General features: G+C 40.7%; 1 protein-coding gene across 1 annotated transcript in view; it reads left to right on the forward strand.

The window, feature by feature from the left end:
* The window catches only part of LOC115567971 (eukaryotic translation initiation factor 3 subunit H), a 54,735-nt gene that overhangs the window by 16,933 nt on the left and 23,437 nt on the right, over positions 1–14,365 (forward strand). The window contains exon 3 of the mRNA XM_030394943.1: positions 13,126–13,293. Coding sequence (XP_030250803.1) covers positions 13,126–13,293 — 168 coding nt within the window. The remainder of the gene's footprint in view (positions 1–13,125; positions 13,294–14,365) is intronic.

Genomic DNA, 14,365 nt, shown 5'->3' on the forward strand with positions numbered 1-14,365 from the left:
GGTGAAGAAGAGTAAAAAAATTAAAACAATTTCCATACCTAGTCGTGGTTAAGATAAAGAAATGACCTGAGCAGTAGGGGCTTAATTTTTACTTTAACCTCTATGAAGGCAACAGATTGTGCCACAAAGATGACTTCAGGTTGCTGGAATACCTTGCAAACTGCAGTCGCTGATGTCTATCACTGGGACAGTCACCTATAATACTCCCAAACCACTGACATGTTTTCAACTTTTTGCACATGTACCCAGCGATAAATAAATTAAATGCAGCAGTTTAACATCAGCTACTGGCATCAGTGAATACATAGTTGCTGATAAGCCAGTGTCAGTCAACCAACCCCATATCGGTCAATAAATCGGTGCATCCGTACCAGTTGCTATTCTGATGATTAAACCATTTCTGAACCATTCTGAAACTGCTCCAACTGACTGTCAGCTAAGACTTTTCAAAAATATGAACAGGCCTGAAATATCTCCTCCCACTGCTCTATGGGGCTGTGTTAATCAGGGGTATTTTACACAGGGGAGGCCCCATGAGATATGGATGAGACAATCGATGTGGGTGGTGCCACAATGAATTGCCCCTGTACAGATATTGAGACCTGTATGGAAGAGGGTAAAGGATTCGTACCTGTGGATAATTAAAGTGAGTTCTGGCAAAAATTATATATAATGGCAATTCCAAATATGTACTTGGCAAAACACAAAAGGATGAGCAGGAGAAACAATTTTGCAAAAACAATTATAAAGCATTAAAATTAAACAGAATTAAAAAAGCAACCCCGACACGAGGCTGACAAAATGTTTTTGAGTTGTGGTTGAAACATCGTCTGCAGTCTTTCATGCATGTCTCATGTGCACAAATTTCTATTTGGAATTGTGTGTGTGCGTGTGTGTATTTATATATTTTAGTGTTGTCAGGGCCTTTATATGATATCACACAGTTTAAAGCGAAGTATGTTACACTTGTTACTATACCTGCACCCCCCATACCTCCTGCCTCTTGCTATCATTTATGCTCTTAAACGTACATTGACGAGCGGATCAAATGGAACTCTTTCCCTTTCCTCCCATACAGAAGGATGAACCAGGATATGTGCACATGTGAGCAAACAAACAGGCACACACCATTTCCCCTTCCACATCATCTCCCCATCCCCACTACAAAAACAAAGCCCTGTGACAAGTGGCGCTGTCAAATGTGCATATGGTGAACTCGTCAGTGTGTTATACACACAAAGCAGCTGCCTCACTGTGCTCTTACTCTCTCCTGTGCATCGCTGGGAGTGTTTGTGTGCCTTTTTGTGGCCGTGTGTGTGTATGTGTGTGTGTGTGTGTGTGTGTGTCAGGTAGGCATTCTCTCCGCAGGGCTTGCTTAACTAAGATTAATTGCACCTAATCCACTGTGCCAGGTGGAACATGGACCACGGTGGGCGCGCTCACACAGACACACAGACAAACTCACAAATAGGCACACACATCCCATTATAGCAGTGCTGCTGAAAATTAGCCTCGTAGCTCTCCTGACACCTTGGACCAGACCACAACTCGATACCACCATTTACTTCCCGACAACTCGCACATTCATCACTGTTCCCCTCCTTCCGTCAGATGAACACGTGGATGGACAAAGTGCCACAACAAAGGGACAAGCTATCTGCTCTCTCACATCAGCACCAGCTGACCTTGACCATATGTAGAAAGAAAGTGTTAACTTTGTCCTCCTTTGTCGATAAGTAGATGGCAAGATGCGCTTAAACGTAATGCCTTTAACAGTAATATCCAAAATGTTTATTTTTTTTTTAAAGATGGGACAATGAACATTAATTAACATAAGCACCAGAGTCTATCATGTAAATATGCCAAATTTAGCAAGACAGGTCAAAGTTCAACTGCAGACCCTGGCAGATTGATGGCATTCAAGAAAACAAACCAAAAACACAACACATAAGCACAAACAAGTCAAATAACACAACCACTACTCAAAACCATGACGTCTGTTCCTCACACGTTGACGGCATATGGAAACATAATACATAGGAGAACATTTCTTTCATGTTGTGTGTTGGCACTGATTACAGCCATAAGAACAAACAAAGCACATATGCTTAAGTGCAGACAAAAGCACCTGGACACAGGACATCAGTAAAGATAAATACATAATCACAAAATGCAACATTTTGTGTACATTTTGAAAAGCCACAATGATGACTAGGCATAATAATATATTCGACTACAGGAGAAACTTGCTGTTCTCTGCAGGTGGGAAAGAGTATGAGCAAACATCAGTATTAGCAATTGGCCAAAATCAGTGAGAAAATATCGCCTTATTAAATATCTGCAGAAGTCCAATACCATGCCTCCCTAATTTGTTCATCCTACAGGTACCTACAATATAGGCATGGCCATGATTCATTTTCTCCCCTCCACATGCTGAACCTCGGAGATCAATAGTCATGTCATACGTTAGCCTTCCCTCATGTCATCTGTCTCACACACACAAACTCGCTGTTGTGTGCTCCACTTAGTGTGCTAACCTGGGAAGTTGCATTCGCAGATGAAAGGTCAGGCGGTCGTCTTCCTCTCCTTCAACATATTACACCCTCTAATTTCTTCTTCTGCAATGGCCGCCTTCACTTCTCCTCTGTCCACCTCTCTTTTTCTGTCTCTCATGTATGTCATTATGCGGTAGTCCTCATTAATCTTGTGGCTGTGCTGCCATGCGGATACTGTATCTACACCACCACATCCCACCTTTTTTTTTTCTTATCTACATACTCAGTGCTGTTAGTTCCATCTCTCTGAGTGGCAGAAGTTGGATGTTTTAGCCATTTCCCACAACCTTAAGCAATTCTAACCACTCATGCCTTACCTTTGTCAAACAATTTCTACTGTCTTTTTCCATTCCTTTTTGTATTTTAACCATTTTCCCAATGATTTTGGCCAACTCTTTCTTGTGTCATTAGTTAAAGACACACTCTCAAGTGGGTACCCCTGCTGTAACACAAATGCAAGTCCCTGCTCGGCTGACCTGCCGAGTCAAGCAGGGCCAGCGCATTGGTATTGAAAAGCCCTATACATGTGTCTGGCTGGCTGACTGGTTGTAAGTAAAAGTGTTTGGTTTTTTATTTAATTAAGAGATAGAGACAGTGTAAGAGTGATTGAGACCAAATAAAGTAAATCAATAAGAGGTTTATACAGGTGGCACTTCAAGGGCAATGGCTGTTAGCTCGAGGCCTAATTGGCGTATTATATTGTTCCAGTGGGACAAAAGTCGCACCGCCTAATGAATGAGACTTAAATGGTACTTGGCAACTTGTTGAAGGTTTTTTCTTAAGTGGCTGGTAGTGGAAGTAACAAGGTTTTCAGACTATTTTGTCAGTGCCTTTTTAACATGTTAAATCTGTTCTATAGGGGAAAGAGTGGCAGTGTAGGGTAGGGTGGTAATGGATATGGGCAATATTATGCATTTTAAGAATGTCAAATTCTGTCTTGGCTGTAGATTTTTTTCAACATCTCACCTCAAGGGTGCAGGGTACAGACATTGCTGTGCATTTGTGGATGTCAGATCCGATGTGTCCTTGAGAATAACTTAACTTGACGTCCTTTTCTCAAATCATTGTGGATTTTTGTTACTTTCTAACTTGATTGTATTTCAGTCCACAAGGACAGTGTTTTCCCCCCAAAATGAATTATATTTCCCCTCAAAAATGAATTATACTGACCCCAAAATGCATAGAGCATTGAATGAAACACTGGTTCTTCAGGAGTAGGGGACTCAACAGTTCACCAGTGATTTGTAATGTGATGAACGGACACAGAGGAGGAGAAAAGTGCATTAATATCATCATGTCTTCTCTGCGCCTAGGAATTCAGAGGAGTATGAAGGTTAAAGGAGGATGGGTAAACAGGAAAGCAGGAGTGGAACAACAGTCGACTCAGCAGCTAGTCTCAAGGCCCTCAGATGTCGAGTTTCACTTTTGTTCTCTAGCAGATGATGTGCTTTTTTTTGTTGTTGTATACGGGGTAAGGTCAAGTCAAGCCAGGTGTATTTATAGAATGCTCAAAAGGATTGTGACAGCCGCTTTTAGAGAACACTGAGGATACAAAATAAAGTGTAAACACAGACATGGTAAGAACCGAACAGCTTGAAGTAAATTAAGTAAATGAATGTGAGAAGAGAGTGCAGAGTGGGTTGTCAGCAGCTGTGTTGAATGAGTGGGTCAAGGGTTTGTACTCATTAAATTAGGGTTGGTGTGTTGATTACTGAGGGTAAGATAAAAAAAAAAAAGAAGAAGAAGAGGAGAACCTGTGAAACCGCACCCTAATCGGCTCAGCAAGAAACTGATAGGATACAACGCAGACAAACACAGATGTTTACCATAGCTGTTTGTCTTTTTTTTTGGAAGTGTCTGGAGAGGTTTGTCAGATTTGACGTGTTAAACATGTGTTTTTCCGTGTCTGATGAAGTCTGATCATTTTGCCAAATTTACAGAGACAATTCACCAGACAGCACGCAGTGCATCCATAGCAATATCTTTAAATTGTAATGCGCCTAAACATTTGTTTTGTTTTTGTCTTGGCTCTGAAATATTTATAAAATGCCAAGACGAGCAGGCTTGGCTGTCACCACTGAGCGCCACTGTAAAAATGTGAGGAATTAGTCATTTAGAGCAGGCAGCAAGACATGTAGTATCATCCATCACCCAAAATGGCTGTTTTTGTTTTCAATGTCAACTTTGAAAGGATATTGATGGGTCAACACAAAAAGTGCTTTATATGTAAAAGGTAAGAAAGTCCATCCTTTTAAGTTTACACTACCGCTACTCTTTAGAGTGCCGTTCAATCACAGCCGTGTATTTGTGTGTTGAAACCAAGCTTTGAGAGCTCTTTCTCACCATTTCTCTTTAAGTCCTTGATCAATGACGTATCTAAAGCTCATCATTCTCTCTCTATTGTGACCAAGAGCGGTGCATTTTTTGACAAAATGAAATCAGGTTATTTCAGTAAAGGTCTGATTGAGCCATTTAAGCTGATTTTTAACCGCTCACATTCTCTATTGACCAAACTTGGAGAGTAGGGCAGGGAAATGGAGGGTAGGGGAAATATAGCACGCCAAGTTTCAGACATTTGACATCATTTTATTCTATTATTCATCCGCTCCACTTGACATTAGTGAATCTAAACTTCAGTTTGTGTGTGTGTGTGTGTGTGTGTGTGTGTTTGTAAAACTGCAGCAGACTTTCCAGGCAAGGCCCCGTCAGCCTGTCAAGGTGGTGATTAGAATGTGTTGTGACACACATCCTCACATTCAAACACACATACACACTCAGCCACATCTTGCTGCAGGAGCTGAGATGTTGTGGCCTGCAGCAGCATGCAAGGTCTGATGCAGTTCACCTCTTGTGTCATTGAATGTTAGAGTATGGACTATCTGTCTGGTTCATTGCAGAGACATACACACGTGCACATACGCACACACACAGACACTGCTAGTGCCCTGTTGATTTTTACTCTTTACCATTACTGCCCAAGGTGAGGTGTTTAGCTCCAAGCTGATAATACCTCCACTCCATGTATGGTGGTACACACACACACACACACACACACACACACACACACACACACACACACACACACACTCATTTGAGATGTACAGCATGCAGTACATGGCATCCTTAGGCTTTACACATCTGACACTTCGTCTTTCTCTGTTTCGACACATTTAAACACACACCTACTCTCAAACATATTCCTGCTCTCCCATATTTTGCACTTTCTTTCAGTCCTGTTTCCTTCTCTCCTTTTCTCTTTCCCATACTGATCTCGTGCTTTCACACATACTCTTTTAAATACACATTCATTTTGCCTTCATCTTACACACGCACACCACCCCCTTTCCTCTCTCTGTCACACACACACAATCAAGCAGCGCTAAGGGAATGGGCAGACTCATTCCCTGTCTGGCCCCGGGACCCAGATTGATTGATAGGAGAGGCGGCAGGAATGGGTGAGGAATAGCAAACAGTGGCGGATGCTTCCACCTCCGCACCTTGATGATATTGTTAAATTGGTTATTTTTTGGCTAATGCAGCCGTTAATGTGCAAAAGGTCCTGTTTTGCCACATTTTATTTTTTATTATCAGATTTATCTTGAACAATTTCACAGAATACAAAACACCAAAGAAACACCTTTTCATAAACCCAGTTTGGAAAAAGAAAGGTCAATGCATAAAGTGAAATACAAAGAGATACACTAACACAGTATTTTATCAGGAATAACCTGAAATTATCACATCCCGCACTAATATACCCATATGCTTTATATAAAGCTGCCACATTTTCAGGTTATTGCATCCTTTTCTCAGACTATATGTGATATTTCTCTAAGAAATACAACTTTTCTTTCCATCTATCAGTGAGGAGGGAATCAGATTTCCATGTCGCTGCTTTACATTTTGATTTAGGAATTCGTTGAAGCCCAGCTCACAGATGAAAAACTACCAAATAACCAAAGCTCTTGTTTTCATTGGAAAGTAACTTCTAAGATCTTGGTCAAGGTGTCACAGAAGTTGTACCACAATAGCCTTACCTTTGTGCAAAGCCAAGTAGAGTGCAGGAAGGAGCCAGCCTCTATACCACATCTGAAGAACATTTACAACCAGTCAGGTTTGATTTATGGAATTTTTGGGGGGGTTAGATACACTTCATATGCTTGTTACAGCCTTTGCCAGACATTATCACTTGCTGAGAGAGAATTTTGGCATCAATCTGACCAGAACTGTTAATCAGTTATGTGCAGATCTGATTCTCATCTCGATTTCTTTGGGTCTTCATTCAACCATAGGTTCTACATTTATGAAATACATTGTATTTCCCCCATTAAGCAGTTTGAAGATATTAGTGAAACCAGGTAAAGTCATTTCTAAACTCAGGGTTGATTTAAGAAAATATCCCAACTAATATAACAGGAGAAGGTCTTGCTTGGCAAGACATATTTCCTCTTCACTTGTTCAAAGGACATGAGAGTCCACTTTACTAAACGATCTTCTAAATGCTGAATCCCCGATGCCAAGTCTCCAGAATATCGTTATTTAAAGTCAAGGGTACAATTTCATTTTTTCCATTTTCTGTCCAAGACTTCTCTGCATCTTAAACTATATATTAGTCAAAAGCTTTAAAATAAGATGTTCTGTCTTGTTGGATATAGTCCTGGAGTTCCATTTATGAATCAAATCACTGAGTACCTTTTCTTTTAGGGAATGTAGTCCAGTTTGTATCTAGAGGGGGACGCTGTCAGCTCCAGAAAGAGATTAAATAAATAGCATTTGAGCGGCTTGGGTAGTGGAACGTCCCTAATCTATGGTCCCATGGGATTTTTTTTCTGTAGATACCCTTAAGTCCATATCAATTTTTAAACATGCTTGCCTAGGTTTAAAAAAAAAAAAAGCTGTGATAGAGGAATAGTTAAGGACTGGAAACAATACTAGAACGTCTGTGGTATTCATTTTCACTCAATTAATTCTGCCAGTTAGAGTAAAGGGCAAACCCCACCTACTTGGATCTTATTAATTTCTGCTGAGAAATCCAAAGAAATTAAGTCTATACAACTTTTTAGGGTCATACAGTAATTCTAAGATATTTTATACCATTTGGAAGCTGCTTGAATGAGCTATCCGTGTGCAATTAAATCTTTTTCATGGAATCATTTGACTTTTTTCTAAAATAACACCATAGGGTTTTGTAAAAGCTGTAATTTGATGTGGGAGTTAACTTGCTCTAATAAGTACTAAATTATATCATCTACCAGGTAATTAACTTTGTGATTTGTGTGATCTACTTTGAAACCCTTTTATACTAGAATCCTATCCAATTGCTTTGGGTAGTGGCTCAATAGTCAAGATAAAGAGTCCTGGAGACAAAGAACAGGCATGTCAAACTACTCTAGGGAAATGCAGTGTAGATTTTGGCCCCGGGGAACATGATAAAGGTTTTTACTCAATTAATAAATGACTGGCCAAACCCATACTTGCCCAAGACTTTAAATAAATACTGCCACGCCAGCGTGTTGAAGACCTTTTCATCGTTTAAAACCACAGTTGTACAAGGCTCAGACTTAGATTTTATTAAGTGGATAATATTAAAGAGCCTACATGAATTGTCAGTTGACATACGATTAAAAATAAAGCCGCCGTGGTCTGGATTTATTCATCTCAGCAGACATTTGCCAGACTGATAACCCGGGCCTTAGAGGTCCAATTTATAGTTTGAATTTAATAATCAAATTGGTCTAATTGTGAATCACAGTGATTATGGCAGTCGTGAATTAAATGGGGGATAGTTTGATAGTTGGTTTCAATGCTAAATTAATTATACACTACCAGTCAAAAGTTTGGACACACCTTCTCATTTAATGTTTTTTCTTTATTTTCATGACTATTTACATTGTAGGTTCTCACTGAAGGCGTCAAAGCACATATGGAATTATACAGTAAACGAAAAAGTGTGAAATAACTCTAAATATGTTTCATATTTTAGATTCCTCAAAGTAGCCACCCTTTGCTTTGTTGACAGAGCTGCTAACCCTTGGTTTTATTAATGTATTCAGTTAATCGTGATAATAATCTGCAAATTAATCGATAATGTAAATAATCTTCAGTTGCAGCCCAGATGGCCATGCTATTTTTTGGCTCTTTTTTCGGCTCAGTGATATCACAACTACTGTGTCTGCTCGAAAATCATGTGGTTGGCATTGAAAGAGTGAACTCAAATATATAAAACAGTAACCACCTTCACACCGTCACTGCCCTACATGCTGCTTCACTACTTTACCACTTAGTGGATAATATATACATACACAACCACCTACTGTATGACAGATGGTCACACAGATTGTTGCTTTTTCTCTTTGTGTTTGTAGTACCTGGTTTATGACCAAACAAGGATGTAATCCTATAGCATCTACAATAGTCTAAGCTCTTGGTTAGATCTGTGGTGGATGAGCTGGATGGCCTTTTCATGGCCTGTTGTCTCACTCAGCAGTCTGAATCTCAGTTTATCTATCAGGCAGCATGTCGGTTGGTTGTCTGCATGTGTCCTCTATCCATTTCTTTCTGACCTGTGTATAGCCTGTAGTAGTTAGTTTGTAAGTCAGCCTGTCTGCTTGAGCCTCCAGTGGAAACTCGGTGTCATTCAGACGGCATACAAGTAAAGACGTATAATCGAGTCAGTCTCCTTATTGTCTTTTGAAAACATTCAGTCCCCTCCTGTTAGTCTTAGACATTTTATGTTGTTGAAGACTTGAATACCAGTTGGTAAAATCATTTTTATTTGCAAGGGGCATCATTTAATTAGAGCATTCAATTTCCCCAAATAAAATTTGGAATCACTTTTACCTAATTATTACTAACCCAATAGTACATTACAACAGTACATTGATTTGAGATTCAGTGGAGACTTGAGCATTAGCCTAACCATTTGGCTCCAATGTCTGTTTCCATAACAAATTAGAAAATGATGTGTGAAGACGGACATGTTGCCATCCCTGCAAAAATAATCTCTCATTTCTGCCAAGAACCTCTATCACTGACCGTGTACTCCGTGGGCTCTTGGTCACTTGACAGTTTAAACAGCTCATTTGATGTATCAGCTCAGGGAAAACACTGTGGGGTCACAGCTTCTTTGACATTCTTTTTAACCTGCCTTGCGCTTTTGAAATTCTCAGCACTTCAGAAGTAGTTTCATAACCCTTTCCAGATTCATGCCTTTTGAATTCAGCCTTCAGAAATTCTACACAGCCAGTTGGATTGAGCCTAGTTGTAAGGACCACAAGGACACAGAGAAGAATTTGGACACACAAATCTAAACTTTGACATCGGATGAAGAAAAAGAACATCTTTTGAAGTCTTTTTTGAAACAACCTCAGAGTAGCAGGATCATATAAGCAAGGCAAATGAGGATACTGTGCACATATTGTCACCTAATATCAAGCCATGATGGTAAAGAGGTGGGTTAGTTGATTGATTGATAAGCAAATATTAAAATGCATGCAGAGTAAGCAGTATTATCAAAGAAATCAGTGTACCTAGCTTCTATGTATGCAAAAACCAAACACAGATCAAATCTTTTTTGCCAGTTATAGGTAGGGATGTATTTACTTTTTTTTTTTTTTTTTTTACTTTTTAAAAAAACATTTTTTATGATATTTTATCGGCTTTTGAACGTCCACCCCTACTGTAATGACTACAAACTTAACAACAAACTCCGTGACTTGACGTTGCAGAAACGAAACCGGGTGCTGCTGCCACGGCGCTGCAGTCTTTAGCGTTAGCCGGGCTGCTAACTTTACTTTGTTATAGCAATCAAACACACCACCCTCCTTTAGCTTCATACTTTTTTACACAAAATTGCACGTTGTAGTATCGATAAGTTTTGGTACCGATAAGGAGTATCTGTATCGATATCGGTATCGATAAAATCCTAATGATATCCATCCCTAGTTATAGGTGATTTGTCTAAAACTTAAGTCATTATTGTATAGGAACAAACAGATTTGACCCTTCACATAAAGATATTGATATATTAATAAGGTTATACAGAACTGCAAAGGTAGTTGTCAATTGGATAAGACACGCAAAGCAGCTGATTGGTTTCCCTGCTTCTATAGTCAATCCTCCAGTCTTTAGCTTTCACTTCAGAGACAGATCACTTTGTGGACAATTTCCCTGCTAATGAAGGGGTGTTGGGGCACGTATACGCATCAGCGGCGCTTGAGAGGTAAGCACACATACTGATTGGCATAGAAGTGCAGAGACACGTACAGTTAGATGGCAGGCTGCCTTTCCCTCTCCATTGAGCTCTGTGTGACTCGGGGTCTGCTGCAAGCCTGCCCCTAGGCAGAGTCACTCTCCAAGACACTGAGTCTGTCACAGAAACCCTTTTCTGCATTATCGCAGTGATTTTTTGTCACCAAAAGTTGCCAGAGCCAGTAATTACCACAGCACAATAGTGGAAGGGCGACAGAGACATGGTGAGTTAAAGTTTTTTAAATCACATCACATAATCACTGCCATTCAGCCGCAGGAGCCACCTGGATCTGCTGTCGGGGACAAACACTTTTTTTCTGACTGAAATGTGATGAAGAGTTGGATGACAGGGTGACGGAGACTTTCCCATGTATTGATGCAGTATTTTACGAAAATCTGAAACTTTCAGACAGACGGGGAGGCAGAGTATCGGTGCATGATTCCCGCATTAAAAGTTCAGTTTGAATGGGGCTACCCATTCTCCCGTCCTTTTGCTTCCCCTGTTCCATGTCTCACCCACTCCATGTTTAATTCTCACCTACTTCCCATTCGTCACCGTAGACTCAGAATGGAGAAGCATACACTTGAATCTTCGCCCACCTGCTACCCGTGCCAGCTAATTTTTCTTTATGAAATATACTATACACATATATCTCCAGTGGATTTTCTTCTACGCTAAGGAATCACATCACACTCACACACACTCACAGTGCCAGACGCCTCCAACACCTCATCCTCCATCTGCAGTTTGTCACAGAATTGCTACAACCTTCTGCAAACCCCCTTTCCCTCCCTGAGACGGACCTTATCTTTCTCCATTCGTCTCCCTCCTTCCCATCTCCTCCCCCCAGTATTCTCCCGTCCACCTACTGTGCTTGCTTTTTGTCTCACTGACCATGTCAATCACTTAACAAAAAGGCCAGATTAAAAGGCTAGATTGGTACATCCAGTCTATCTCTACAAAGCGGGCCGTGAATAGCGCCTCTCTGCCTGTCTATCCCCAGCAAGTGCTTCAATCCAGGTGTTGTCAAAATTCAGCACAACCTCATTGTCAGGAGAAAGAGGCACCCCAGCGCTGCCCTTCTCCTCATGCTGCACTCTGCGGGGTTTGAATGTGTAATTGTGGGCTCAGGAGTGTCGTTTGTTTTCTGTGTGGAGTACAGCAGAGGCAGCAGAGCGAATGACTATGAGTGAGAAGTATGCGTTTGTGGGAGGTTGGTTAAAGACTGGATAACTTAATGGAAATGCACCACAAAGTATAATTGTTTGTATAATCGCAGATTCCTAAAATGCAGTTCTGAGCACGGCATGAACTCCATGAGGTTTAATGCCAAGTGAATAACTGACATGGTAATATAGTCTGACTGCGCTCGTCCCCTTGCATTACATAACATCACCACCAATGGCTGAGTTCAAGCCAATAGAAAGAAGCTATAAGAGAAATCTTCCAAATAAATTGCATCCGATTTTTCCTCACTGGCTCTTTTCTTTCTTTTTCTGTTCTCCTCTTCTTCCTCTTTTCCTCCTCCGTTCATTCTCAGTCCTTTTTGCCTCATCCCTCTTTAAAACCTCCTTCTCTTCTTTTCCCCCTCCTCCATATTTCTATCTTTTTCTTTTAGTCTGCTTTTCTGCTTTCCCTTCTTTCCACCAGTCCAGTTTGTTCTTGTTAACAGCCCCAACAGGAGAAGGATGTGCTCTACAGACTGGGGTCTATGGGGCCACAGCTGCCCAATAACACCCTGATTTATCAACCTCCTCGAGCCAGCCTGCATGGAGATTCTGCTTTTGCTCTCTTGCGTCGGCTGTTACTTACAGCCGGCAAGGCAGGCTGTTTGTATTTCTGGCTGTGCGTCCTTAGGATGTGTCTTGTGTAATGAAATGGCTCACCTTGTAATGTATCTAGCTTTCTCCCCAGTAGCAGAGGCCTGTTTTTGTATCTATCTCGCCTTTTTTCTCTCTACCAGGATACATTTACTGACATGAGAAATGAAAGGGTGACTGGGGATCCCAGTTGATGTTTGTTTTATAAATCTCCACCACTGCCACTTCTCTGTTTCTGTTTTTTCTCTCCTTCACATGCTTGTTGATCTTCTTTTCACTGTATTTATCATGTTTCTCACATCTTCTCTGTCTCTCCCTCTGTTAGTACACCATGTCCAGTTCCAGATGGAGACCAGATATTCACAAATCCAAAACAAAAAAATTCTCAGGCTGATTTCAAATCATCGTGAATTTTAATGTTTCTCTCTCTCTCCCCTCCTCTTTTCCAATCCTCTGACTTCCCCTCTCTCTCCTTCCCAACCTCTCTCTGTGCTTCTAGTCCAATACCAGATGGAGATGATGCGTTCTCTGCGTCACGTCAACATTGACCATCTGCATGTGGGCTGGTACCAGTCCACCTACTATGGCTCCTTTGTCAGCCGAGCGCTGCTCGACTCTCAGTTCAGCTACCAGCACGCCATCGAAGAGTCAGTTGTACTCATCTATGGTAAGTAGTACCACACATTTATCATTCATACCATTGTCAACAGTATGATACCCACATCCATTAAAAACTGTGTATTCTGTCAGGGGAGACAAAGGGCAGCTACTCCAACATGTCTGTAGGTGGGGTCCGTCATATCATGTTACAGAGATTAGGGCACTTGTTCTATCTAGCAGCATTAGGTTTAAAAATAATCTTTTATTAACTAGTTTTTTCTATATCAAAGCATTAAACATTGAACTTGGTAGATTCACGAAAGTACTTCTGTTTGTGTTATGCCCAACCACCCGACTTGGTTTAACAAACTAACCCCTAGTTTATATTCTTAAATTATCAAAGTATTTCTTGAGGTTTTAAAGGGGCTCTCTGTAATAATTTGTAGCTATTTACATGTATTAATGACTTTTTTATTGGCCATTTATCAGTGGATTTAACGTGACATGGTAAATGAGACCTTCCCCATCCCTCTGTTACCTATACCAGCCTGTATACAACGATTTGTTTAAATTTGTTAAATGCTGCTGGACTGGATTTCTTTGTGAAATGACCGATCCACGCCAGTCCAAAGGATGTGACTTAACACACGTTTTTCAAGTGCACAGTCACAGTGCAATTCTCCGCCCCCCCCTAACAGAGAGCACTTATGTTAGCTCAGAAAAAAAGTCCACTAACAATCTAACAACTGACTTTCAGCACAACACAGGATTTCAACAGAGCCTTTAACACCAAAAATATCTTTTTTACCCTCACCTTTGTGTTAGTTGTCACCTAAATTTCAAACCAGTGCTTATTTAGTGTGTTTGAATGGCCATAATGAGTTCAACCATAGGGCAGCATAGGTACTGATCAGACAGGCTATTCAAATTCTTATCCAGTCTATGGCCTTCAAGCACTGAGACTGTTTTTAACGATAAAGTTTTAAAAGAACAAGAACACAGAGAACAGATCTACTGCTACATTTTTGCCTATCACACAACCATTCAACTATTCCCAGGCGACTACTAATGAATTCATGTTGGTGGAAAAGTGGTTCCAGGAGAGAAGGCCAGGACCAGTTAAGATCTACACCGTTGCT

Source organism: Sparus aurata, chromosome 17 (genome assembly GCF_900880675.1).
Source record: "Sparus aurata chromosome 17, fSpaAur1.1, whole genome shotgun sequence".
Lineage (NCBI taxonomy): Eukaryota > Metazoa > Chordata > Actinopteri > Spariformes > Sparidae > Sparus > Sparus aurata.